Here is a 28,000-nt window from a genome sequence, read left to right as displayed (position 1 = left end):
TGAAATTTTGTATTTAAAAATACACCCCCACATCAAATTTTTTTAAATTGCAAGTCAAACTGTGATTTTTAGTGTCTTACATACCACTTGGTTTTCTCTTTCTATCTCTCTTCTTTATGTAATAGAGTACGTTTGTGTGTGTGTATATAAGATTTTTACATCTATAATGGACTCAAAGGTAATTGTAAATAATGTTTTTTTTCAGATATATTTGTATATATTATAATAGAAAGATTGTTGAGTAAACGATATTTCAAAATATCGTACACATACATTTCAGCACTGTATAAAGTCTTGTCTTATCCATCAGATTGGACTTTTTTCAAGGTTACTTATGAGGTGTGTAGTTCCTTAAAATTGTTATAATTTAGTTGTAAGTGATAAACTGAATGATAGATTGGATTTCAAAGTTATTTTTTTGATAATTGAGAGTAGGTTTTATATCTGGACAAGTATTGTGTCCCAAGTTTTAGTGAGTGATGTTGTAATGGCAGTGGTGTTGTGATTTGCAATAAGTGAATACAAATGCTTATAAAATGAACACAAGTTTACTCGTATGTAAAAATATGTACATGTACAATATAACCATCTTAAAATGGAAAATGGTTGATATTAAATGTGGCCTTATTTTGTGTGTGTGTGTGTGTGTGTGTGGAAACTTTATGCAGACCCAACTAATCTTCAGTTATTAAAACTGAACTTTATAATGGTTTCCTGTCTGTAGCAGCTGCAGTAATCAAAGACTAGATTTTTACTTTTCAGTCACTTAATGTTATTTGACCAATTGCTAATTTACTAAAATTAAAGGTTGAAACCATTTTTCACTAGCAGTTCTTGGGTTTCTAGCTCCAAGTTTTTCAGACACACATGGAAGGAACTGTGTACTGATTTTTAATATTTAGCAGCTTGGTCTATGAAATACTGCTTTCATTTTTGTTGGTGGAATAAGCTATATCTATGTGTTGTAGTTTGATTTGTTTTCAGAATGTTAGTGCAAATCTTCATCAAGTTAATGTTGGAAGGTTAAACAGTAGACTAATGAGGCAGCTGTGAGAAAAAGCTGAAGGATGTGGAATTGCAAGAAAAAAACAAAAGGGAATTTAATTTGTGTTTAAAGTGGATAGAGAGAAAAAGCTCTTCCTTAAGTGATAAGAGTATTTGTTGGTTATGTAAATGGAAATAACTTTTGCACTAGTTTCAGTTATTTAGTTCTATAAACTTCCTTTCTTTTATTTTTGAGTCTGGTATTTGGTCAAGAGTAGAAACAGAAATCCAATCTGTTGGGTAGACCAGAGCTGACGTATTCAGTCGTGATGGAGAAACTAGTTTTAACTTGAATTTTATTGTAAATTCATTTACTATTTTACTAATATACAGTTTCCTGAATATACACTTGATTTCATACATATGGTTTTGATTTTTCATGGTATATTTGGTTATACTGATGTTGCTGAGTTCTGATTAAGGTTGGAAAAGAAAATATGAAAGTTGAATTTGAAAATACTACTACTTGGTTTGTGGTTTGTTAAAAACGTGTAAGAGTAGTATTGGAATAGTTGCTATTATCCTTGTATGTTAGATTGTAGAAACTTGTGTATAAACTTGAGTTATGCATTTCTTTGAAACATAGAAGATCACTAGTTCTGTTTGCATTAATAATGACTGGGTTTGCCAAAGTTTTGAACCTACCACCTAAAACATCTATTTAGCAGTACTATTTGGTTTATAAGATATTTTAGTACGTTTCCCACCAACTTTCATTGTACTGACTAAAAATTACTGTATGTAATTTTTTTTAACTTATGAGATATATATATTTTAACTTTTTAGTAGAAATAACTAATCTTCTGCATTAAACTGAAATTTGAATTCACACAAAGTTCACAACAATAGCATTCAACAAGTAATATTTTTACTCCTTGAGACATTAATAACAGATCATAATAGTACTGGCCTTTATTGAAATCTGAAAGTGCATCCATCTGTTTTATAAGATCTTTTCTGATGACTTTTGTGTGGGATCTCTGTGTTTCAAGTCGGACAGAGTTAACAACATACCTGTAGGGTAGGTTATTTTTAGCCAACCAGGCTGGTAGTAGTAAAGACTGTTATTAGCTTTTGATTCTTATTTATCAGTGCATGAAGAATTCAGAGGATCATTTGTAACTTCACATATTTAGTCTTCTTTTTACATATTGCACTTTAAATTTTTTAAAGTTTAACATTTAAATTAAAATTCACACAGTATTAAACTTGTTAGGGTCCCATAGTTCATTAGCCTTCAGTGTTCATTCTTGTGTTCAACCTCTGGAATGTTCCCAACAAGAATTATGAAGTTATGTATTGAGTTAGTATACAGCAGTTTGATTTGTCAGTAGGATCTCTACAACTACTAACATCAACACATTGTACAACTACTTGCTGTTAAAAAGGGAAATAATGTACTACATCATATGTGGGTCTTTTATTCTTTGGTATTTCCTATTATTTATTTGTTGGAATAAGTGGCAGTATAAAGAACCCTACTTGCTTTACCACAGAAGAATTATACAGGTGTATGGCTGTAGGTATATAATCTCAAACACAAAACTCAAACATTGAGCACTAGATTAGAAGTTAGGCAAGCTATCAAACAGTGTGGTGGGACACTTAAACATTTTTGTAATGAGATCACTGTTATGAATGCAATAAAAGAATGTAGATTAGTGATAAGCCTATATCTCTTTCAATAAAGAGGATTCTAAAACTATTTCTGTTGACCTTTGAAAAATTTGGAGGTTTATCTTCTAATCTCGTATTTGTTTAGAAGTACCTGTATTTGAGATATCAATAGTTTCATTGTTTATTATCTTTCAACTGTTACATTCACCTACAACCTCTGTTTTCTAGAGGAATTATGAAGGATCTTCAACAATAACCTTAGCTTGAGTGATACTGGCTGTTTCTAACCTTCCTTTTGTGTTCAGAATTTGGGATATTGTTTTTATTTAGTATCATCTGTATAAAAAATTTAAAAAAAAGTTAATTTTGTGTTTCCTGTTTTATTTTCTCATACCTCAACCTCAGAAGAAGTATAAAGTGTAACACAAGTTGAATGGAAACTAATGTCAACTAGAACCAAAACATAACAGAAGGTTTAGATATTGTGTTTAGCCACATATTTCCTGTTGTAGGATCCCTTGACAGTTAGTGGACTATTTTAAAGAACTTTGTAAGGTTGTCATAGGTTTCAGCTGCTTCAGAACATACAGCAATTATTGGCTCAGAATATCACCATTTTAAGGATGACATCCATTGCTTCTGACACTTGCCAACACCTCTGTATAACTATTACTTACTTAAACAGTGAAATAATGTACTACATTGCAAATGTGCTCTTTTTTTTCTGTGGAATTCAGATTTCCCCCTAATATTAGTTTGTTGGAATGGGTAGCAGTATGTCTAAACGTAACCACAGAAGAATTGTATAGGTATGTGTTCAAGCCATGGTTATTGATTCGGATGGTGCATTAGTCTGCTTTCACATCCATGAGTCAAAACGTAGATCATAATATTTCAGCAGTCAGTAAAATAAATTCAAGCATTCTGTTTAAGTCTTATATTATTATTTCCTTCATAAGTTAATGGTGCCTATACTAGGATGTCAGCATTCTAAGGGTATCATCTGTGATCATTAACATACCAACATCTCGTGCATGGTATGCTGTGATGTATTGTACTATGGTTCAAGCAAAAAGCACTGGTTTGTTGGATGCGACCAGATGCATGATTTTGGCCATGCTCATAAGTTTCATACCCGGGCACATTTGTACCATTTTGTATGTGGAACATTACAGCAGAGTCAGTTTCATCACTTGTAAATGCAACCAGTCTTGTCAAAGGTACTTGATCCTGATAACTGATCAAAGATATAACTACCACCTGGATACTCTATTGAACAGATATGTACAAGATTACTAAAACATTTATTAGTGTCATAAATATCTGCAAGTAAGGATTGAGTGTGTTAGAATCATGAATTTGCTATTTAACTAATTTTTTTACAGGTATGAAGTGCTTGTATTTTTATGTACACCTCTGCTTTCAAATTAAAAATTGACAAACTAATAAAAATGTGAAGAAAAACAAAGGATAAATTAAAAATATTTTACATAAAATTTATCAGAAATTTTAGGTCTAGTATAACTTATTAACTGATGAGGGAGAAATGTTCAACTATAAATAAAGTAGAACCTTTAAAAATCTATCTGCACAATGGTCTCTTTCATTACAGGATGAGATTACTATTTTTTAATCAACTGTATTTAGTTCATTGACACGTGAGGTTGCTCACTATGAAATGTGATTAAAGCCATTTACTTAAGTTTTTGGCCTGGCATGGTCAGGTTGTTAAGGCATTTAACTCATAATCTGAGGGTTGCAGGCTCGAATCCCAGTCGCACCAAACATGCTTGTCTTTTCAGTCATGGGGTGTTATAATGTTATGGTTAATCCCACTATTCATTGGTAAAATAGTAGCTCAAGTTTTGCACTGCTAAATTAGGGACTACTAGTCCAGATAGCGCTCTTGTAGCTTTGTGTGAAATGCAAAAACATACTTAAGTTTTTCTTCTTTTTTATACTTGAATAGCTATTTTTTATTATTTTTTTACATATTCTTCAGGAATATGCTTGTACTGCCTGTATATTTTTCTTTTTCTTATATTCCATTTAAATCTTGTTATAAATTTCAACTGTCTAAATAATGGAGCAAAATGACCTGAAAAATTGGACAAATAAATTTGTTGCTCTCAGCAATATAAACATAGCTACCTCATTAAAGTGGACTCAACTATCAAGCTATGGGTCACGAGTCCCAATATCATCATCAAGTGTCTCATCTTTTCAGCCGTGAAGGCGTTATAAAGTGATGGTGAATCCCACTTTTCATTTGTAATAGTTTACCATAGGTGATGTTAACTAGCTAACTGTCTTTCCCAGTAGTAAATTTTTGAAGTTGAGGATATCTAGTGCAGATAGCCCTAGACTAGCTTAGCGTGAAATTCATAAAACATAATTCTTACGCTTTGTAACTCTTCCAAAAGATATTTCATACTTTGTTTGTCCTGTGCTAATATGCATTAAGAATACTTTTCACTCATACCAATGACAGAAGAGTGGTAAATTGTTGTCACGGAGGTTTTAATGGCTTATATTTGAAACTAAATTGTGCATCTTATTGGGTTAATGGTTATCTTATGTGCGTGCTTGCATTTCTGTATGTGGTTCTGATACTTGTACAGTTTAAGTTAGTTGATATTCAACACAGTTATAAATGTTGAAAAATGCCCACCTAATGCACTTACATTGACCTAAGGTATAAAACTAATAACGATTTGGCTGAAGTCTAAAATATCTCGGCCATTTTCTTAAGGGGCCCGGCATGGCCAGGTGGTTAAGGCACTCAACTCGTAACCCGAGGATCGCGTGTTCGAATCCCCTTCACACCAAACATACTCGCCCTTTCAGCCGAGGGGGCATTATAATGTGATGGTCAATCTTATTATTTGTTGGTAAAAGAGTAGCCCAAGAGTTGTCGATGGGTGGTGATGACTAGCTGCCTTCCCTCTAGTCTTACACTGGTAAATTAGGGATGGCTAGTGCAGATAGCACTGGTGTAGCTTTGTGCAAAATTTGAAAAAACTTTTCTTATGGCCACTTCAATATGCATAAAAACTTATTAAAATACATTTTATAAGTTTTGTTTGATTATTTATTTTTCAAAATAGATGTTCAATTTGTGTATTGAATTGGATCTTACAGGTACTACTAAATGGTAAATACATCAGTTTTTTCTTCAAAAACAAGGACTGGGAGTACATATCTGGGCTACAGTTCATTAAGTGATGCTGTTGAACACGCTCTACGCTTTTATACCGTGGATACGTTATAAGAGTGACATTCAGTTCTGTTATTTGAGTCGAGCTGCTCAAGAAAACTGTTTAGCAGATGCTTGTAATTTCTTCTAATAATTGAAAATTAATGGTCTCTGACCTGGCCAGTTTAGTACACGTTTGGAGAATATACGGTTTAGGTTGAAAATTTCAATGTTTCAAAAGTTTTCAATACTACCAAATCATTTTGATAATTTTCGTTGTAAACGTAATACAAAACATGCCCTAAGTCGATAATATAAAATACTTTAAGAATACAGAAACAACAAACTTATCATGTGTGTTTACAAAAATAGAACTATTAATATAAACTTCCATGGTTTAAAATAAGATCATGTAATTCGTGTTTCTCTACTTTAGTGCTTTGAGAAGAAAGTGTTATGCAGGGTTGTTTGACTTTTATCAAAACAGACATATTAGTCGCCATTATCTCTCCGAGATAAAATCTCGTACTCTCCATTTCTAGTCTGTTTTATAATAGAAGATATAGAGAGAATACGGTACAAGAAAACCAGTAATTAAAACTTATGAATTTTAATGCATAACTTTAGCCTGTTATAACCAAGCTTGGCATTTGCTAAGGTATGGGGGGTCTTCTCTCCCTGAGGTAGATTATCTCTTGAGGGAGCGAGTGATTACGGTAATTAATAGTGCAATAATGAAAAGTAAACGTTTTATATATATATATTTGTTTAATGAAAGTAACAAGTAATTATTAAATGTACATGTAGCATTTTAATAGTTGTCTGTGTATTACAATTCGTCATTTAACTCTATCTTCTTATTGAAATCCGACGGGCGAACGCAATAAACTATATATTAAAGGGGGAAGGGACATGGATGTCAAAACCATGGAAAACTCCTTTGACTTAGCTTTAAGATATAAGTGACGTCTTGGCGTTTTTAATTTAATTTAATTTACTCGTATTTTCCTTTATAAGGTAAAATATTTTATTACATAGTGTGAAAAAAAAAAGTGAAAGTTTTTGTTATTTATACTGCATCTGACTCTTGTATACGTCGTGGTCTGTTATTGCCATCATATGATCCAACATGACATTTGAAAAGTGTCATATTTTCACCCTTTTAAGGCTGGGAAATAATATATATTATATTAAAGCTTATTCTGGATTTCTTTTTATTTTCAAAATCCTGTTCACTGATGTTCAGTGTTAACAAGCTTTTCAACATGAAGTAATTAGCTTAAACGTACTGTAATGCTTGATACAGGCTGAGGTTATATACCCGTTTGGGTTTAGAAATTTTTTTAAGTAGAGAAGCGAACAACGTTTCGACCTTCTTCGGTCATCGTCAGGTTCACAAAGAAAGAAGTAACTGACATTTTTTATTTTAATTAATCTCTGTTTTAGTAAAATTTTCTTCAGTGTTTTGCGGGATTGTTTGAATCTTTGCTTTCAGTGATTGCTTTATTTTCTCGCAAGCAGCTCTGCAATAATCGATTTATTAAGATATTTACTACATGTATTCTAAAACGGCTGGCATAGGTATTAAAACTTTAATTAAAATCAAGTACGTAACAACGTTTTGACCTTAGGTCATCATCAGGTTAATAAAGTTTGCGACTGACCGTTGGTGGTCTTAGGAACGAAAGTGTAGTCCCCCCGCTAGTACAGATCTACAGATTTACAACGTTAAAATCAGGGGCTCAATTCCCCTCGATGAACTCAGTAGATAGCCCGATGTGGCTTTGCTATAAGAAAACACAAACAAAAATGTAAACGGGTATGAGACTGTAGGGACGTTGCAGTTAGGTGTTAGATTATTAATTAATATAGGTATAATGGTATTCCTTTGTATTGATAAAATTTTGGTTCGAGTTTTTATATTAGTAGGGAATCTTATACAAGGTGTAAAGGAATTTCTATGTATTGGTAAAATTTTGATTTGAGTTCTTATACAAGTAGGGCTTTTATAGAAGATATATAGGAATTCCTTTGTATTTGTTATACCGTTATATAACTCTCTTTGTTAACCTAAAGATGATCTAAGAAGGTCAAAATGTTGCTATACATTTTATTCCAACTCAAAGTTTTAATACCCATACCAGCTGTCTTTAGAGTACATTCTCATTTCAAGTGAGTTTCTCGTCATCATGGAATACTTGTTGGTTCCAATTTTATCTGCGAATATTATACAGTTTTGTCATTCTCCATCATTATTGCTCATACATTTTTAATTTGAAGGCTTCAGGTTACATGGAAGTGATTGAAATTCAACGTGTAGACGAAAACATACACAAATTGAAGTGTTAAAATTAAAGCTTAAAATGGTAAGTTATTTATCGAAAGTCGTCAGTGACCCAGTCTTATTGTGAAGCTTTACAATTAACAACAAAAAGACAGTTTTTTGTACAGAAAAGAAAGATGAAATATAATTTCTAATAGTATTTTTGATAAATATTAATAATTCTGTTACGATCTTTTCAGAAGTGTTTAATTAACGGAGTTTAAGAAATTTAATGAACCAACTGACAAGTTGTAACAAATAAGCCTACCAACTAGTAGCAGAACATTGTCTGAAATCAGGGTTCGATATCCATAACATTGTATATGCAACATATTTTTAAAACTTTCAATGATTTTCGGTGGTAGCTTCTAGTAAAATACCCAACAAAATTGAATGACCACGAATATAATGCGCAGTCAGTATTTCGGTCAATATTTGGAGGTAAGAAGGTGTACATTGTGTTCAAGAAAATACGGTATTATTATTATATATCAGTTGCTGATTCACTGATACTTAGCGAGCTTGTTATCAGAAATCCACGCGTGTAACAATGTTTTATCGTTACATAGAGAATTCGCGTTAGTGTTCAATCTGCGTAGAACTGGTATTAGTGACTTAAGTTTCAACAGTTAGGCCTTGTTTTAAAAACAACTCGAGTTATAAGTTCTCTTGTGTTTCCCGGGTAAAACAAACAAAAACTCCACAATGAACTTTGTTTAAGTTTCACGAATCATCATCATCATTACACAGCAAACAGCCCAGAGGCGTACATTTTCACATCAGTGCTTGTGCTACTAGACCTGACGAAATCACTGTGGCGACATTTTGACCGAAATAGTCTATCATATTATGTAGAGAGTAAAGGTCGTGTGTTTTCTCTTTAACTTTATCGCCAAATTTGGTAGAAATTCCTCAAAAATCTACTCGGTGATCAAAAGCTTAGATTTCAGACGAAATAAGTCTTTGTTGAGTCAACATTAAATACTTTGTTCTAGATAGAGATAAATTACAATTGGTTAAGTGTTTTTAGTTGGTAAGTGACCGTAGATTATTTAAAATTGTTTTATTCAAAGAGAACTATATATGGTTGTTCTAATAAGCCAGTGTTTTCGACAGGTTTCGCGTGCTCGTGAGCTGCAGTCTTGTTTAGTGTGGAGCAGATTTACATAAAATTTTGTCGGATTTAAACGCGTGTTATTGTCAGGGTATGTATGTGGAACAGTGGCTTTGTGCTGGATTAGCAGTGTTTGTAATTGAGTTGAAGCACATATACTGTTACCGAAACAGAGCCTTGCACATTAAAGTAGTAAAAGGAACCAGAAACAAGTACAAAACTAAACATGAATTGTATGGTGTATATAACGACACACAAAGTAAAATGAATGTCAGCTGTAAATAGGGTTTTTGCCACGTTTATTTTCTTTTTGCGTTACTTCCAGGTGGAAAATTTAACTTTCTCTCGCGTGAGGTTTCTTTGCTAGAGAGGTTTAAATGTCTCTTGGTTATAGTGCCATGTCGAACTCTTATTTCTAATGCACTGAGGTAAGGTGAGGTAACGTGGCAGAGATCTTTTAATAGGTTTAAATGTCCTCCTCTCCCTCAGGAAATGTCTCCCCACCAGTGACACAGCGGCATGTCTGCGGACTCATACCGCAAGAAACCGGGTTTCGATATCAGTGGTGGGCAAAGCACAGAACCAATTGTCTAGGTTCATGTGCTTAATTACAGCCAGACATACAAACAAACCCTCAGGAAACTATAAGAATCATGGGATCTTCAATTTTAGTTTATTTAGAGACGACTAAACTTACAGAAAATAAAACCAGGATGATAGTGCATTAGTTGTTAAGAGTTATGCTGATGTGAATCCACGTCTTCAATTACTAAGCTAAATTATTTTGGGTGCTACTCCAAGATTTAATGTCGCCAGGTTAAACTTGCATAAATTTTGACGACTGGGTTAGATGCAAGGTAACTGAAACTATAGTCCAGTTTGTAATGTGTTTCGCCACAAAAGAATGACAAAACAATTTAAATTGTTATTATAACAAAATTAAGCATTAATAATAATAATAATAATAAATGCATCTTAAACTTTCTAATGCTTTTTTTCTCTCTCTCTCTTTCCCTATCTGTGTAGAATTGGTAAATAGAACATTATCAGTCGACTGTAACGTATAACGTATCTGTATAAACATAAGTGTACTGTCTGTTGCATGTCCATGAACTACGCAACTTTTCATGTCCTAAGATAACCTTTCATTAATCATGAATTTACATAACTTCTGTCCAGGGGATGGATACTCCAGCTAGTATGAAATAAAACCTTCAGTAACATAACATTGTATTTGGTAAGAACATTTTTTTTTAAGAAGAACAAAAAAAATTAGTTGACTGCCTTATCACTTTGAGAGTGAAATGTTGAACATGGGTGGTTTGTTTACCAAAATCGATTTTGACATCTAGCACTTACATACCAGGTTTGTTGCTCTTGTTTTCTGCTGCCACCATTATATGTCGATGTTTGTTTGATTTATGCCATTGGTTGATGTGAGGTTGTTTGTTCACATTATTTTGATCACATTTTAAATAAGTTACCTAGTCTCCTGGGGGTTGTTTGTCATTGTACTTTGGTAGCTACTCTATTGCGGTAAGTGTATAGCTACACTTTTTGTGTTGCAGTAATGACGTCTACAAGTTTGGAATAGTTATAAATGATGAATTTGCAAATTCGTCACTAGGTGCGTAAAATATTCAAAGCTCGAGCCTATAGGCGGGGAATATTTGGTGTTCCAGTATGATATCAGTCATGGTTTTGTATTTTAATTTGTCAAGGCATCAACCAGAGAATCGGGGTACTATCAAATAGTTCTTCTTTTTTTTTTTTAATTTCGCGCAAAGCTACTCGAGGGCTATCTGTGTTAGCCGTCTCTAATTAGCAGTGTAAGACTAGAGGGAAGGCAGCTAGTCATCACCATCCATTGCCAACATTTGGGCTACTCTTTTACCAACGAATAGTGGATTGACCGTAACATTATAACGTACCCACGGCTGAAAGGGGCGAGCATGTTTGGTGAGACGGGGATTCGAACCTACGACCCTCGGATTACGAATCGAACGCCTTGACCCACCTGGCCACCAATGTTTCGCAAATTGAATGTAAAAACAATTACTCGAGTAGGCTTAATTTTCATTCACGTTGTCATATTACATGTTATGTTATGGTAGACATGAGACCTGTGCTATTGTTACTCACAGTTTAAACTTTCTAATCTTTTGAAAAATCGTGTCAAACTTCTCGTAATTATGACATCATTTATGGAACATCGTATATTCTGGCGGAAATTTTACGGAATATCGGTTTGTTCTCATTGGTTATAACTATATTTTGTATTTTAAATTAAAACGATAGTTTTATAATATATTTAAAAATGTTTTGTGTTGTGGAGACTTATTTGCATACTCACTTTTTGTTTTTCCATGTTATTTGTGTCTGAAGCAAAAACAGTTTTCATTTTAGTTGTCTTCATTCGATATGTCGTATTATAGAACTGTCTCAAGTGTATAGTATGTGACGTAAACAGATGCTTTTTATAGTTTCTGTTTGCTTTACTTTATGAAATGCGAGTTGTTATTTATTAGTAAAGCAACCATAGAAACCAAAACTATAGAAGTTGCAAAGTGAATTAATATTAATAAATATGAATGGGATAGTATATTAAGAAATATTTAAATCTCAAATTTTCCACTGGGGGGGGGGATCCAGTTGTGAAATAAGACACGCATCACATTTTGGTCATACTTTCATATTGTGTCTTCGTATCAAATAATATTTGTCTGCGTTGGTTTGTGTAGCAAATAACTAGTATAATGTTACCCACCTGATCCATTTAAACCTATGTTTAGCTCTCTCTCTCTTCTTCTCTTTTTTTTTTTGTTTATTTTACCTAATTTCTAGAGTCTAGACGGATATCATATTTACTCAACTTTTTCACCCTCTCTTCATAGTCTGATGTCAAAAATAGTTTATTACATAGAAAAATAATACCCGATATTTGATCAGGAAAAAGTATGTCAAGGTTAGCGTCGCGAAATTAACACGCAGTTGGAAGTGAAGTATTACAGTTTGTTCAATAGTCCATTTAGTCGCTTTCGTTTCCTTGTGCTGTGCAAGCGGTTACCGACCTGCCAGTCCCACTACAACTATAGCTGCCCCAGTATCCCAGATGTTGGTTGTTTACGGAGTTACGTCTACTCTGATAATTCTTCTGTTGTTCTGACGCAACTAAACAAAACATCTGTTTTTAAGACGGATTCATTTAGTTAAATTTCAGTTCTGTTGGTACCTTAACAACATATTGTCTGCCATATATCAACACAAAAAAGCTTCAACTAATTTATTAACGTGATCTATCCACCACTTTTCTAATTAACGTAATGTAAGTGAAGTATTGCTTTACTAGTACACAAGCTGCAGCACAAATATATTGATGTCAGTATAGCGTAGTATAAAGTTAAGTTACAGTTAACAAGAAAATAAATTGCAGTTCAGTATTTAGAAAATGAAAATTTTTAAAACTGAACTATTTCCCTAGCAATTTAAAGCTGTGAATTGGGTGTAATTTGTAAATTAAGCCCCTGTCAAAATCGATTTTGTTGAATGGAAGAAGTTTTAGTAAAAGGTTTCATTTCTGGGAAGTACACTAATCATTTGTAGAAGTTCGTTTACTTATGTTACCACTATTTTTTTTTCTTGCTTTACAAGTATACTGTTTTTAAATTCTTCATCCTTCATTTATCCTAGCCACACCCTACAGTGACAGAATACTGATAAAGACACCTACCAAGGTTGCTGATTTTGCTTTCATAGTGCAGAGGAGGTCACTGTTCTGCCAGTACAGTTGGGCAGGATTTGTGTTTTGAGATTTATGGTTTGTAGTTCCATCCTTTTCAGAAACTTAAATACTCCATCAGCTTTATGGAGAATGTTGTCTCAAAGCAATGAATATCCAACCATCTCTCTCTCACTGTCTGTAGTGTAGGAAACATAGGTGGCTATGATAGGTGAATGTTCACTGTGGTCTTTAAATAGGTGCTGATAGGTTTTTATGCTTTACCCTTTGACTAAACTCTAGATTTCCTGTCTAGACTGATTCAACATATTTCAGTAGGATACATACTTTTTCCATGTGAGAGCATCTGAGATCTGGTGGTGAGTTATTATTGTAGTTGTGGTTCTGTGGCACAAGTCTTTTTAAGGCTGTCTCCTGTGGAGGTCATCGTGACATTTGATTATCGCAGTTGAAAAATGAAAGTGGTTTGATAGTTGAATGCATGATCTTTCTTTATACTACAAGATCCTAGTGAAGAAATTTGCTTTTAAGCCCTGTTAGTGCCATGCAGTGCTGCTGAGGCCTTGAGGTGTAATAGGACTTTGATGGGGATAGCTGAAGTATACTCTCTGACCATATTAAACAGATTTTTTGTATCTTCTTATCCTGCCTAGTTTTTTGGTACTTGTACTGATTTTGGTATTTCATAATTCATTATGGAGCTGATAAGACTTTGGTACAACATAAGCAAATGACATTCTACTGTTTTACAGTGCATTGATGTCTTTTTTTTGTAGCTGTGGTTATTATAGTGTTAATGTGGCTGATGAAATTGAACTGTTTGTCAAAGATTACTATCTGATACTTTAGTATTGCTTTCATAAAGATAGCATTGCTTGTAAAATATGGTGATGGTTTGTTCTTAGCATGTTTGTTGTTGAATGTGCAAAACATGGCTGTTGCTTAATCAGGATTGAAGACCATTCCTGTGTCATTGTACCAGTTACTTAGCCTGCTAAGAGTTAGTCACATCTCACTGTTGTTCTTAGGTTTATTAGGGCTTTTGCACATGGTTAACATACAGTATCTGAATTGTCAAGGTACACAAGACCCATGGCATAGATTGGAAAAGGTAGTCATTCAGTCTTGTTGCCATCCTCCGTGTTTCACAATGTAGCTTCTGGCAGTTAGAACAGCTATAACAATTTTGCACACATCACATTGATGCTGGTTCTGAACACTTGGTCTGGCAGGACAGACAGCTGAATCAGTTGTTAGAATCTTTCAGATCTAAAGTTACTGTTAGGTGTTTTTGTAGTAAATGGTAGAATTACCTGTTTTAATATAGACAAAAAATACTTAGTTATGTTTTATAATACTTACATTTGAAAGTAATTATTTGTTGATTGTTTACTGTTATACAGTGGTATAGCTATGAAATTACAGTTTGGGAGCTAAATTATGTAAAAGCGATAGATCCATATACTTAAAGTCACTTACTTTATGTACTCTGGTAAACCACCAAATCTTTCACATTACATTTACTTTTATACAGGTTGAAAACGTTTAAATACAAAAACTTGTATAAAATGTTTATTAAAAGAATTTAAAAATCTGAGGTTGAGGACAGTCTTGCTAATTCGTATCTAGATATTCTCATGATGTGTAGAATATTTTGTTTTTAATGACATTGCCAATGTCTAATCATATACAACTTGGGACACCTTTTTTTCATATTTTGGTAATAATAACTAGTTGCTTTTTGTGAGCATCAAAACTTTAAGAAGTGGATGAATTTCCTATCTGAATGAGTATAGTGTTTTTAAGAGATTTTTTAAATCTGATATAAAATCTTGACCATAATTTTTCATAATACATCTCATGAAGAGTCATATAAATGGTTTGAGCAGAATGGTCTATATGACAAAATGTGATGAATATAGGTAATTATAATGATTGTTAAAAAGATGAATTTGTAAAACAAGTTGTATTTTGGTTTTATAACATACAGGGAAGAAATTATATTTTAAGGTAGTGTTGTTTGTGAGTTTGTTTGCTCTTTAATATTTCCTTGGCTTTGGACCTAGTCAAATATGGTTTAATCAATGAAGAATGGTTTAGGATGTGCCAAGAAGTTTTGTTTTAAAATGCAAAGATTTCATAGCTACAACTAAATATAATTTAGTCAATAGGGATGGCCAGTAAAGGTACTGATGTGATTTCTCCAGTTTCTGCTTTCATTAAATGTAGTATAGATACAGTCTGTATACTTTCAGTTATTGCTAACATATTTAGGAGAAAAATAGAAACTTTTTGATGTTCATAACTGGTAAAACATTAATTTTACAATTATATTTCATTTTTCAATTCCATTCACCATTTAATGGTTTTGTTTTCACACATTGTTTATAAATACTTGCAAGACACACACTTTTAAGTAAGATGTTTTTAAGTTGTGTGTTACTTTATTGCTTTTCTGTAAAATGAGTTGACAAATCTCATAAATGATTTGTTAACTTTCATAAACCATATGCCATGTATAGCACAGGTACATGTGTTATTGTAGTAAACTTATATATACTTTTGTTTTTAATTATTTATAATATGATAAATAGCTTTCAATGGGGTTATCAAAAATCAAGTTGTAGTAATAAAGCTATTACATTATTTATTATAAACAGTGGTTTGAAGTTATGAGAGTAAATGTACTTTACATAATATATGAATAATAACATTGACTACATAAATATTTAAATCATTAAACATTGATGTATTAAAAAAAAAAAAGAGGATACAGTGCCTGTTTTGTAGTTTAGGTTAACAGCTGTATTTTAGAAATAGGTTGGTACAACTTCATAAATCTTAGTGCAATTGTATGCCATGAAATAAAGAAAGGTTTCTGTGATGTTTTTTGTAACCATTAATATGAGGGAAGGAATGGGCTTACACGAAGGAAAAGTTAACTTTGTGTTGGCAAACAGGAACTTTAACACCAAAAAACAAAATAAACAGACTTGCAGCTTTTGTATATTTTGCTTAGTTTGCATGTGCTTGATGCCAACAAAGCTGAGTCTGTGTAAAATTTCTGGCTGGTGACTTAACATTCTTTTCTTATGTATTGATTTAAAGAAGCTGTGTTAACAAGTTTTAATGGAGCTGTACATAATTTAAATTAATAACAAAGTACATTTTAATATAAATTTACAGGAAATTTATGGAAACCAAACAGTTTGGTGTCATAGCATTTACTTAATCTTTAGAGACTGCTCTCTCAGCTGCCATCTTTTTTTAATTATTAGTATTATTAGTTTTGGTGTAAGAAGTCAAGTTTCTTTTGTGTAGGTTAAGGGAATTGTTAAGTTTTAATCATTATAAAAGTCATGTACTTAAATTAAAAGTATAAAATTAAAATATAATAGATCTTCTTTTTTTAAAAATGTTTAACAAGTTGTTTTAAAATGGAGAAAATATTCAAAGGTCAGGTCAAAATGAAATATTATCCGTAAAATTTAAGAGAATAGAAGAGGGAACTTTATTACTTTAGATGTTGCTGAACTGTTGTTTGGATTTCTTACTTACAGCTTTGTATAGATCTGTTTTGATTCAAAACAGTACTCAGTTTTATCTAACTAGGATTCATTATAAACTATATTTTAATAAATACTACAGTTATCAAAATTACATTTAATTTAATGTTTTATTCTACTTAGTATTACTCATGTTTTCTAGTTTACGCAAAATATAATATTTGGTATCAAGAATGGGAGGGTTATGTCTATAGTTGCTTTTTCATCTTGAGAATTTTGGGAAGACATTTAAAAATTATAGGTGGACATGTATTGAATTACTGCAAATTTAAACTGTATAAAATTATTTCTTTGTAGCTTTAATAATATGCTACAAGATGGCAAAGACTTTCCATTAATTCTCATTTATTACCTTCTTTTATACTTGCATTATCATTGATTGTATGGATAATGGACATTTTGTCATGCCAATTGCCTTTAAATCACAAGATGACATAACACTCCTGGCTAAATCTTTGAAAAATAAATGTTATTGGTAGTGGTGCAAAAAATATGTTCTTTAATTTTTCTACATGTATAGTGGGTTTGAAAGAACTGGTATCCCTAGACAATGTTTTGGTGTCATTTGTAACTGCTTCTGAAATAGGGAAGCAATGGCAGAAAGGTCCTTCATAATAACCATACAAAGGACTAAAGGCATGTAAAACTATCATGATGTGCAGGTAAATGAACCTGTTTTCTATTCTTTATAATGTAGAAGTTTTGTTTTATTATTTATCTTCTATATTGTCATGACACTAGTACTTGGTCCAGTGAAAGGTGTTTGATATAGATGTGGGATGTTGTGGGCTTGAGCACCCACATCTTGCTCTTTTAATTTCTATTTCTAATTCTATATTTATTGCTACTCTTTATTTCCTATGTGAGTCTGGCAAATTGAAGTTAAGGCTGCAGTAGATGGTGTATACCCACTGCATTGTGGGTCCTACTTCTGAAGTCCACTGCATTGTGGGTCCTACTTCTGAAGTCCACTGCATTGTGGGTCCTACTTCTGAAGTCATCTCCAAAACGTATGGTACATCTTATAATCCCACATTATAGCTTTTACTCTGGGATCTTTTAAATTAGTGCAGCATTTTTTGTTTAACTTATTTTTGTTTTGGTTTGCTTTTTTAAGTTATAACAATAGATATTGTGTGTTATGTTTGTATGCAAGCACTTAAATATGCTTTCTTTCTATCATATATACTACAGCTGTTGAATTAGTGGAATTTACTAATCAATTAATCTCACTGGACTTGGATTCTTGGAATAATGAGAAATTCAATAATAGAAAATTAGTTCATTTTTGTCCCATTAACTCATTTTAATAATAATTCTGATTAATTGATTCGCATTATGTGACACTAATCATTGTTATTGACATGTAATTAGTTATATCAAATTGATTTAATTGTTCATCTCTAGTTGTGTTCCAGCTATGGTATTAGTATTCACCTCCTATTGTTATAACTAGGAATTATTATATAACCCTTTATAAAGTATTGTTATTGCATGTTGTTCAACCTGTTTAGTTGTTTGTCTTATTTAAAATATGTTTGTGTTTTCGTAGTTTCCAGATCCCCATGAAACTAATAAACCTGTCTCTTTAAATAAATATATCTTCTATTTGACAGCTTAATATGATCTATCATGTCAAAACGCCTATCTTACACACCTCCTACATATTTTTTGCATGAAGATTTAAGCTTAGAGCAGTGGCTCCCTAAATTTTTTATCATAGATGACACCATAATCCATTTAGCTTAATTTGCGTAACACCTGTGTTGCCATGTTAAATATATATATATAATATGTTTTAAATGTTAATTATTTTTTGTATGGGGATATTCTCATGGCTCTACTAGCAAATTACCATAACCTACTATTGTGTTGCAACACAGTTTGAAAAACAGTGGCCTAAAGATCATTCAGTATGTGCACTAAAAGAAATTTGATATAATTCAAATCATTGATAAAAGACAGATCTTTTGCAGGTTATAATGAAACTACAGTGTTTCATTGTGCTTTATGTTGAGATACATAAGTGTTTGAAAATTGAAACACAGTACTCAAAAAGGAAAAAAAAAATACTGTGAAAAATTGGGAGTTCAAAGAAGGAAGAGTAAAATGTATTCAATACCTGGGAAATTGAATCTCTAATCACCCCAGTTTTTAGAAATAAAATGTCCATTTTAGGAAATTTGAATGTATTTTTCTGTCTTCTCTTAAAATTCAACACTTGGTCATTTCAGAGTTAGTGTGAATGTACAGTAGGAATACAATGACAAAAGAAAAGAATCTCAGAGGAGATTTAATTCAACTTTTTTTTTTTTAGAACTGCATTTTCTTCTGTTAATACATGTGAATGTGCATATGTGTACCAATTTGTTACTGCTATGCTTTGAGAGACTTTGATCTAAATTGCAACAGTAGTAGTAGTAGTAGTTTTAAGTTCCTTAGGTGATTTATGTTTTCAGTGATATTGTTTCAGCAGAGAGACAACTAAATAAAGAATTATCTTTATTTTCCTGATTTGATATAGTTAAATTGTAGCTTGCTGTTAAATTTAATTACCAAAAATTAATTAAAGATTTTGCACACACACTTTTGCTCAATTCATTATATATTAAATCATTAGTGAACAGTATATTAAAACCTTGTGGTAACATTTTCTTGTATAAATGGATGATAATTATACTTTATAAGTTTTATAACACTATACCTACTCTTTGTTTTTATGATAACAAGGTAACTGTTATTTTCACACAACTTACTCCTAACTGTTTTCAGGATAGATAACTGAGAAGTAAGGTTAGAGTAACTTTGTTGAGTTCATACTTTAGATTTTCTCTATTTTTTTTCACTATTAACAGTACATTGTATACTGTAACTAGAACAGAGTAGCAGTGGTTTCTGAATGATAGCAGTCTGTTTTTGGACATAGAAATAAAAGATATTTGTTTGATTTTAGCAGTGAAAGTTTGAAGATTTTGGTTGTTTAAAAAAATGCTAAGAGTTTGAGTTTTTTTTTAAGCTTAATGTATTTTGTAAGTTAGAGATGCATCTGATATAATTCAGCATTCAAGAATCTTGTATAAAACGGTTATCACTGCAGTAGAAAAAACAATACTTTCTGAATATAGAATTAAGTGAAACTTGAAAAATAAGTCAAGCCTTATTAAAATATGGGGATAAACTTGTACATTACATGCATAATTTGGAATGGAATACTGTATGAAATTTTAGTATAGATCTCAGTGATGTGATACCTATCATTACTAGTATGCTACTTTTGTAATGTTACTAAATCTTTAGTATCAGATTTATTGAACTGGACATCAATGTTTTACTGGTATAAATTGAATTTTGTAATTTTTCTTGTTCTTTTGTAGGCAAGGATAGCCTTTCTTCAAGGAGAAAGAAAAGGACAGGAAAATCTAAAAAATGATCTAATTAGAAGAATAAAAATGTTAGAGTATGCCCTAAAGCAAGAAAGGCATGTTTCCTTTCCATGTTCTTTGGTATTTTTTACATATTTTGTTTTATATTATTATGTATATGTATGGTATAATAACTAATTTAAGCAAATACATTATCTGAGAAAGAGGTAATGTATATAGAAATCTCCAGCCAATTGAAATTCCTCTTTGAATGTTTATTTAAGTTTATCCACTGTGTATCTAAGTTTCTAAAAATAAATTATTGAAAGAAGGTTTTACATATGCAATAGTAACTTTGTATCAAATTCTTTGGGAAGAGACCAAGATATTTTAGCTGTATTATATTGTTGTGAAGCATATTTTTTAATGGAGTAATTTGTATGTTAGCTAGATGGTACATGCTGTTAAAATAGACCTAGAAACTTCTAAGCTGGTGTCAAGCTTTTCTTGTACATTCAAAGCTAGATTATAAACATAAAGTTGTTGTGAAGTGTGTAGAGCGATTTTTCTCCCCCCCCCCTCTCTCTCCAAGACAGAGTGGAATTGGTCAATGTGTTTTTGTGAAATGTTTGGATCTTTATTAGCTCTTCTACATACTAAGTGGTATTATGCAGGTATGTTGACTTTGATTCTAGTATTGTTGGAGGTTTGAATGCCATTTGTAATGTAGGTCTACAGCAGTTTACAACAGTGCAAGTGTTCATTCTGTTACAAAACGTATTGAGTATTTTTGAAAGGCTATTAGTCTAGACTATCCTACATGTAATTTTATGTAAATTTATTGACTGAAATTAAAATATATCTGCCTATCTCATTGGAAAAATTTCTATGCTGAGCAGTGTACATTTGCTTGACCAGTGGCTCCCTGTGATTTAGAAAAATAGCAGTTGGTACCTGTTCCTTTAGATAAATAATAATTGATAAGAAATGACATAAATCTTTTAAATATAAAGTGTTTGACTGTGACTAGATGTATATTTTTGACTGAATACCTTATGTTTGCCAATGCATCTAATATATAATATAATTGTAACCATCTGTATGTATTATACTTTGTTATTGCAGGGCAAAATTTCATAAGCTCAAATATGGAACAGAGCTTAGTACAGTGGACTTAAAGGGGTCAGTTTATGAAGATTTAACAAAAGGTTAGCTGGCTTTGTATGAATTGTTTTCTATTTAACAAATGGTTTATGTATGCATCTCTTTAAAGTATTCCTTTATTACAGTAAGTTTAATAATGACTGCAGAAATTTGTTAGAAATTTTGTTTGTTAATAATAAAGAGTTATTTGAATCGCTAGCAAGAAGTGTTTTTGCTTAATGGTACATGATAGTTTGATTATTATAAAATAGCTGATTGTGCTATGATTAAACCCAATTTTAAGGAGAAATATTATAGTACAAGAAGGCAATTAAGAATGATTCTTATTCTGTTATTTATTTCTTTAAAGTTTGGCATATCTTTTAATGTGGACATTTCTAGCAAGTATCATAAGAACTGATAAAGATTAGGTGCTATAACCCATGTTATGATTCAACTGGATTAGTGAACTGGTGGGAAATTGATAGCTCCTGTCTAAGCTGTAATAACAAAACAGTAAACTAATAAGTTTGTGTTCTGGAGATATGGATGATTATTTTATTTCTAACCTTAAGTATAGATTCAAGCTCATCAAAAGTTTATAATTTTCATTTCAAAAAAAGATGCAAAAAAAATTGTGGATTATTCCATATAATCCATACTAAGTTTTAAAGGCAGCAGTGTTTGACAAAACTGAGATTTTTTTTTTATGGTGCTATATACACCTTTTTGTATACATTTTTCCAAATTTTGTTAAAGTTTTTTGTAAATTCAAAGAAGTTGAATTAGCTCATGAGTTAACTTGTATAATTTATGTTTCAGATATGAAGCATAACTTTTATTAGATGCTGATTTTTTTTTCTCGTGTGATTAATTGGATTACATAAAATTGTTTCTTTGTTTTATTTTATTTTGTGTAATAATTATTTTTTCATAAGGTTACAGGTAGTTTTTGATAGTAACTAGAGAGATCATTAATTTTATTCTTTGTCTTATTTTGCTTCTGATGGATTGTTTTGCAGATGAACCTGTTGACGGCGAAACATTTAATAGCACACTTTCATGGAAGCAAGGTAGACACCTTCTTAGGCAGTAAGTATCCTGCATTCAGGATACTTTAAGAAACACTTTTACTGAAACGACATAGTTCTAGTGTACTTGTATGATTGAACCGTTGATGACAGACATAGTAGTACGAGCAGCAAATGTGAAAGATTTGACTAATTATTGTCAAAAGTTTCAGTGTTCTTCCTAGTAATTAAACATTAAATTTTCTTCCACATCAACATCCATCATAATTTTTCTTTAGCCACTCATGAGATCAGATACAAATAAATAAATGTGCTTAGAAGTTAGTTAAGTGAATCAAGAATTCTGGATGCAAATACTTGTGTGTTATCCAGTACCACATTATCAGTAATTTTGATAAAAGCAGATACCTTGGTATTTAAATATGTTAATCAGTTATATCATTTTGATTATAATATGTGTATGTTTTGGCTTTGAATATGTTATTATAATAATGTGGAAAGTTTTTAACCCTGCCAAAGCAGATCTTTCTGTAGTCGTGGGTCAAAGGCCATGACATCGTGTTTGTAGAATCACAGTAAAAATGTTATTGAACTGCTATTTTCTGAATGTATGTAAATTTGGTATCAAGTTATAGATTATAATTAAAATTTAATATTATACATTAGTTAATTTCTTAATATAAAGTAAATATTTAGAAATAAATCCTAAATCAATTTTTCTGTGTCGCATGGGATATTGAGTACAGCATTGGCTCAGCTTGGATGTTTGAGATGTCCAAGTACAATATCTGTAGTTTCTTACAAATTACCAATATTGACAAACTAAAATGTAAGACAAGTACTTCCTATCTTTTCTGTTTTCTGAGATATTAATATATTTGTTGAATCAAACAAGCTGGCCCCACCTACCTCTTCCATTTTTGAAAATACTTATTTGTGTATGCCTATGACATTTGTACAACCAGTCAAAAGCTCAGAATGTCTCCCTGGTAGTTTTCTTGGCCTCTGCAAAGTATTTGCACAGGAAACTTCCTTTTCATGCTTGATACCAGATGGTATGGTAAGAGACATTAGTGTGCTCAAAACAATAATTTTTTTTTTAGATACAAATACAGCTAAGTTACTAAATTTGAGTGGAATTCTGTGGTATTCATATTATAATTTATGATCTTTTGTTATTGCAAAATTCATATATAAAACAATAAAAAAAAAACTTGTTTTACTTTGCAAATTTCTACATTGTAAAACTGCAAAATTTTATAAGGCTTAGCAACTAGCAGCAAACAGTAAATGAGTGCAGAGTTTGTAACTAATAGTTATATACTTTTTTATTTTATTTACTGTTCTATATTTTAAGAAAAATAACTGAAACTTAAAGAACCCATTTGTAAATAGCAATAATATATATATATATATATATAATGTATTATAACTGAAATGTTACTGTATTTTAGAAAATACTGGTACACTAGAACACAGCCAAAACAGTTTACTTTGTAAAGGCCAGTTATATATTCTTGGATATGGTAATATGAGTGCATATGTGACATATCATTACTTCTGTTACATAGATGGATAATATTACGAGATTTAAGCTATTCAGACTAAACATTTGTGTTTTCAAGTTATAATTTCTAGTCATTTTAGGACACGAGAAGCATAATTTATATCTATTTCTAAATTTTGTATGGTGTTTATGAGGTTATTCAAATTGATCGAACCGGTATAGAGATACAATAGGGAAAATCACAGATAAAATATAGTTTTTGTTTGAAAAAGTGTTTGATTACCTGTTGGCTATAAAGCTTTGCATGTGAAATTTGAAAATAATTTGTTGCATAAAAGTATTTTTAATCTTAAAATAAAAATTATTTGTATGTAGCATAGTCAACATTCCAAAAGAAAAATTGCATGAAAAAAATATTTTCTTTTAGAAATCATTGAACTTAATAAATAAATAAATAAAAAAAAAAAAGTGATATTTTGCGGACGAAAGTCTTGTACTGTTTACTGATAATCTGCAAAATATCATGTAGTTATGCTTACTGTATTAAAATTTATACCATGAAAACTATTAAAATAGTTCTTGGGATTGAGCCTGTAACAAAAGAGTTAAACTGACGTGCCAAGCAAGACTCTAGTGTAACTGATATATGAATTAATATTGGGTTTAACTTTTATCCTTCAGGTATCTTCAGGAAATTGGATATACTGATACTATTATTGATGTACGTTCATCACGGGTGAGAAATTTGTTAGGTTTGGGCCCAAATAATACAGAGTCTGATGAGAAAAAAAACACCCCAATGGTTAATGGTGAGCAATCTTTAAAGAGGGTCACAGATACTCAGAAAAGGTATGTGTAGTAGTTTTTTTTTCCATAGATAGTTTAGTAAAAATAGAAGTTCAAAATGCAGAATAATTATATACACTGAATTTGTTTTAATGATCCATTGAAAATTTTACTGAAGAAAGACTTCCTTTGTATTTCACTGTAACATTTATAACATTATACACTAATGATTATAGAACAATACAATGATGTTTTGTAGATAATGAATTTAAACTGAACATTGATTAGATACAAAGAACAAAGGTATTTCTCACCAGATTGTAAAATACATATCCACAAACAGGCCAAGAAAATTGAGTATTATTTCGAAAATGATGTATGAGGAAGAACAGGCAACAGTACTTGACTATTATATTATATGTAAATAATAATAAGAAAAAAAACATTGTTTGACAGTTTCAGTCAAATGTTATACTAATGTTGTAATAGCTAGAAAAATGTTGTATTTTATCTTCTAGTGACCAATAAAAGAATATTCCTTTATTTAAGTATACTAGTGTAAAATTTTCCAAAATTCTTATGCAGAAGCCCTTGAATTAAATAAACATTCTTCTGAATGGGATGTTATAAATATACATTCATTTTTGTTTTGGGTAGAATTACATAACACAGTGGCAACAAGTTATAGTTGCTTTGTTATGACATTTCATTACTCCCCTCCATGCCACACTGACTATGTGATAGAGACTATATTTGCTTGGCTATGTCATTATTCTCACATACATACCATTCTCACTATCTGATAGAGATTATATTTCCTTGGCCATTCTTTTGTCATAACTCCTCCACCTCCTTACCACATTGAACATTTGATAGAGATTATATTTCCTTGGCCATTCTTTTGTCATAACTCCTCCACCTCCTTACCACATTGAACATTTGATAGAGATTATATTTGCTTGGCTATTCTTGAGTCATTATTCCTCAGGCAAAATCACTAGTAATTTGTGTAAGTTAAGATTAGTTAAGTTGATCTTCCCATTAATTTGTTTACTTGAAATAATTGCTAATGTAGGTAGTCTAGTATTATGGGATACTGCAGTGTGACTTTTATAGATTTAATGATGTAGTGTAGACATAATTGTGCAGTATTTTGTATAGTGAAGATGTGCTATTTCATATGTACCACTTCTCTGTTCTTCAAAACCACTGAAGTTTGACAGTTACAGTAAGATCCCAATATGTTTGTATTTTTCTGTAGAAATAAAGATTGTCATTGTATGTTTTACACACATGCTTAAGTCTCATCCTTTCTGATATGGTTCACTGTTAATTTTGCAGTTCATATCCTGAATCTACTGTTTGTTACAGCCTTTGATACACAGCTGTTGGTTGTCAATAAATCTAATATTTCTGAAAACGTGATTGCCAGTAAAGTTGAATGCAGAATTTGACTTTGATGCTTTTTCTTATATGCTGTGTTATTCTGCTAATTATTTGACCCCATAACTGCATTTGTTCAGGTGATTTTAGGTCTCCAGTTGTTTGGTGCTGAACCACGTAGGTGTAAGGACATTGGTAGTAGTTACTTGAACCATTTTTGACAGGTGTTTAAGGGATGGTGAGGGAATATCTTAATTGTTTTCTAAAACATTTCAAGCATGTTTTTAGTTTGCAAATACAAATACAATGTTTGGATGGTCTAACCTTAGAATACTTGAATGAAGATCAACTTCATGGCTAGGCTTATCCCAAAAGCCTTAATTTTGTAACAACTTCCACCTGTTTTTATTTTATCACTCTTTGAACTATGTTTAATTACTAAACATGCATAAAGTTATAAATGTCCAGCAAGCAAATGGCAGAAGTTACAGTAAAATAAAGTGTTGAATTACATAATGAACAAGCTTCTAGCTTGCACTCTTTGCTAAGAATTGGTTACTTTATTTATTTAATGTAATAAGTTTTATATTTTTGTTTTAGTTGCTTTTATATTGGTAAATAAAAAAATATGCATGAAAAAACAAGAAATTAATATTTACCTGTGGGTCTTGCACCTTTTTGTTTTTTTGCAGTCAGAATCTTAACAAAAATTAACCTTAATTTTTTAGTTAATTTTTATTTATTTCAAATATTCAATTAGAAATACAATAACATGCATAAAGAAGACATTATTGTAGAACTATTGTAATTTCAGTTACAATGTACTGCCTAATAACTTATAACTTAACCAGCTTTTTAACCAAGCTACAAGTGCATTAAAATATTTCCTTCACTTGATCGAGGTCAATTTTGTGGTAGCAGCTTTAAATATGTACACCAGATAGTTCAAAAGCTGTCTTCTGAAAGAAGTACAATTTTTTTAATTTTTTTTTTTTGTAATTCAGTAAATTAAAAATCTTCTATTGTTTATAATAGGAAACATTGGAAAAAATGAATGACATACTTTGAAAGATAGTAGGTGATAGGAGTGCATGGCATGTGGGTTTGGCTTTCTGGTTTATATTTCTATAAATTAAAATGGTTGGTGGCTATTTAGTTAGATTTTCTTAAGCAATACCTATACTGCAAGTTTGTAACTTGTATTAAAACTCAGAAGCTCAAATTGGGTGGAAAGTAAATCAAAATTGGTCAATTTAAAACAAGTACATGTAATGCAATGTAGAGAAATGAAGATTCTTTAAATATATCCAGATATACCAACTATTTCAAATGACTGAGTGTAATGATTGTAGACAGAGCCCTTTCACAGTTTTAGTCCTTTTAGATTTGCCAGAAACAAAATCTGGTGAATGAGGCCTCTTTTTTTTCTATCTTGTGAACAATCGCATTGGTGTTTTTATGCCGCTTAGAAAACGAGAAATATCCATCTACGCAAACTCTGATTGGCTGACAAGCTCTGATGATGTAACAATGGATTTCCCACATACCCAGTATGGAGAAGCACCGCACTCAAACTATTGGTAGACTTTGGAGATACAAATATTTTTTATTATTTCAAGCACAAAGATGAAATCACAAGTAACCATTTGGACTATGTCTTTTATTTATTATCAAAATTTATATGTATCTCACTAGAAATTTTCTTTTCACCCCTTTCAAGCCCTGGGGGAAAAATTTATCACTTTATTGTATAGGCCTATGTAATATATAATAATTTGGGAGTCGCAACAAACCGTAATATTTGTCTGTATGAGCATATAGTCGTAATGTATACACCAAAATTGTAATGATTATGCTCAAATTGTAATGGTTGGCATTGCTGTATATCATTCTAAAGTTTAGAAATCTAAACATTAAAATTTGGTTTATTAACTACATTTTAATGCTAAACTTATTAAAGTTTGATGATAATATAGTAGTTATAAACTTTTAATGTAAAGTCATGACATTTCCACTTTTAATTACATGTCCAGAGGGGTAAGTAATTGGAAAGTATTTCAAAATCTTTTCTTGAGGTTTTTTATTATCCCTTACTGCATCAGACTCACCATTCTCAAACATTAAACTACTATGCACAATGTACTGTTGTAATTTAATTACGTATTGTTGAAACTGTAGCACCTTCCTAT

At 31.3% G+C, this 28,000-nt stretch overlaps 1 protein-coding gene across 9 annotated transcripts in view; it reads left to right on the top strand.

Moving 5' to 3' along the window:
- Positions 1 to 28,000, top strand: part of LOC143252388 (striatin-3-like) — an 83,066-nt gene that overhangs the window by 8,796 nt on the left and 46,270 nt on the right. For 7 of the 9 annotated variants that reach the window (XM_076504410.1, XM_076504404.1, XM_076504406.1 and 4 more), the window contains exons 2-5: positions 19,974 to 20,077; positions 21,087 to 21,169; positions 22,127 to 22,196; positions 24,324 to 24,491. In XM_076504410.1, coding sequence (XP_076360525.1) covers positions 19,974 to 20,077; positions 21,087 to 21,169; positions 22,127 to 22,196; positions 24,324 to 24,491 — 425 coding nt within the window. The remainder of the gene's footprint in view (positions 1 to 19,973; positions 20,078 to 21,086; positions 21,170 to 22,126; positions 22,197 to 24,323; positions 24,492 to 28,000) is intronic. The other 2 variants (XM_076504408.1, XM_076504407.1) reach the window with 1 other exon arrangement.

This window comes from Tachypleus tridentatus, chromosome 6 (assembly GCF_004210375.1).
Source record: "Tachypleus tridentatus isolate NWPU-2018 chromosome 6, ASM421037v1, whole genome shotgun sequence".
NCBI lineage: Eukaryota > Metazoa > Arthropoda > Merostomata > Xiphosura > Limulidae > Tachypleus > Tachypleus tridentatus.
The sequence above is the reverse complement of the archived record's forward strand: the minus strand, read 5'-3'. Positions and strand labels throughout refer to the sequence as shown.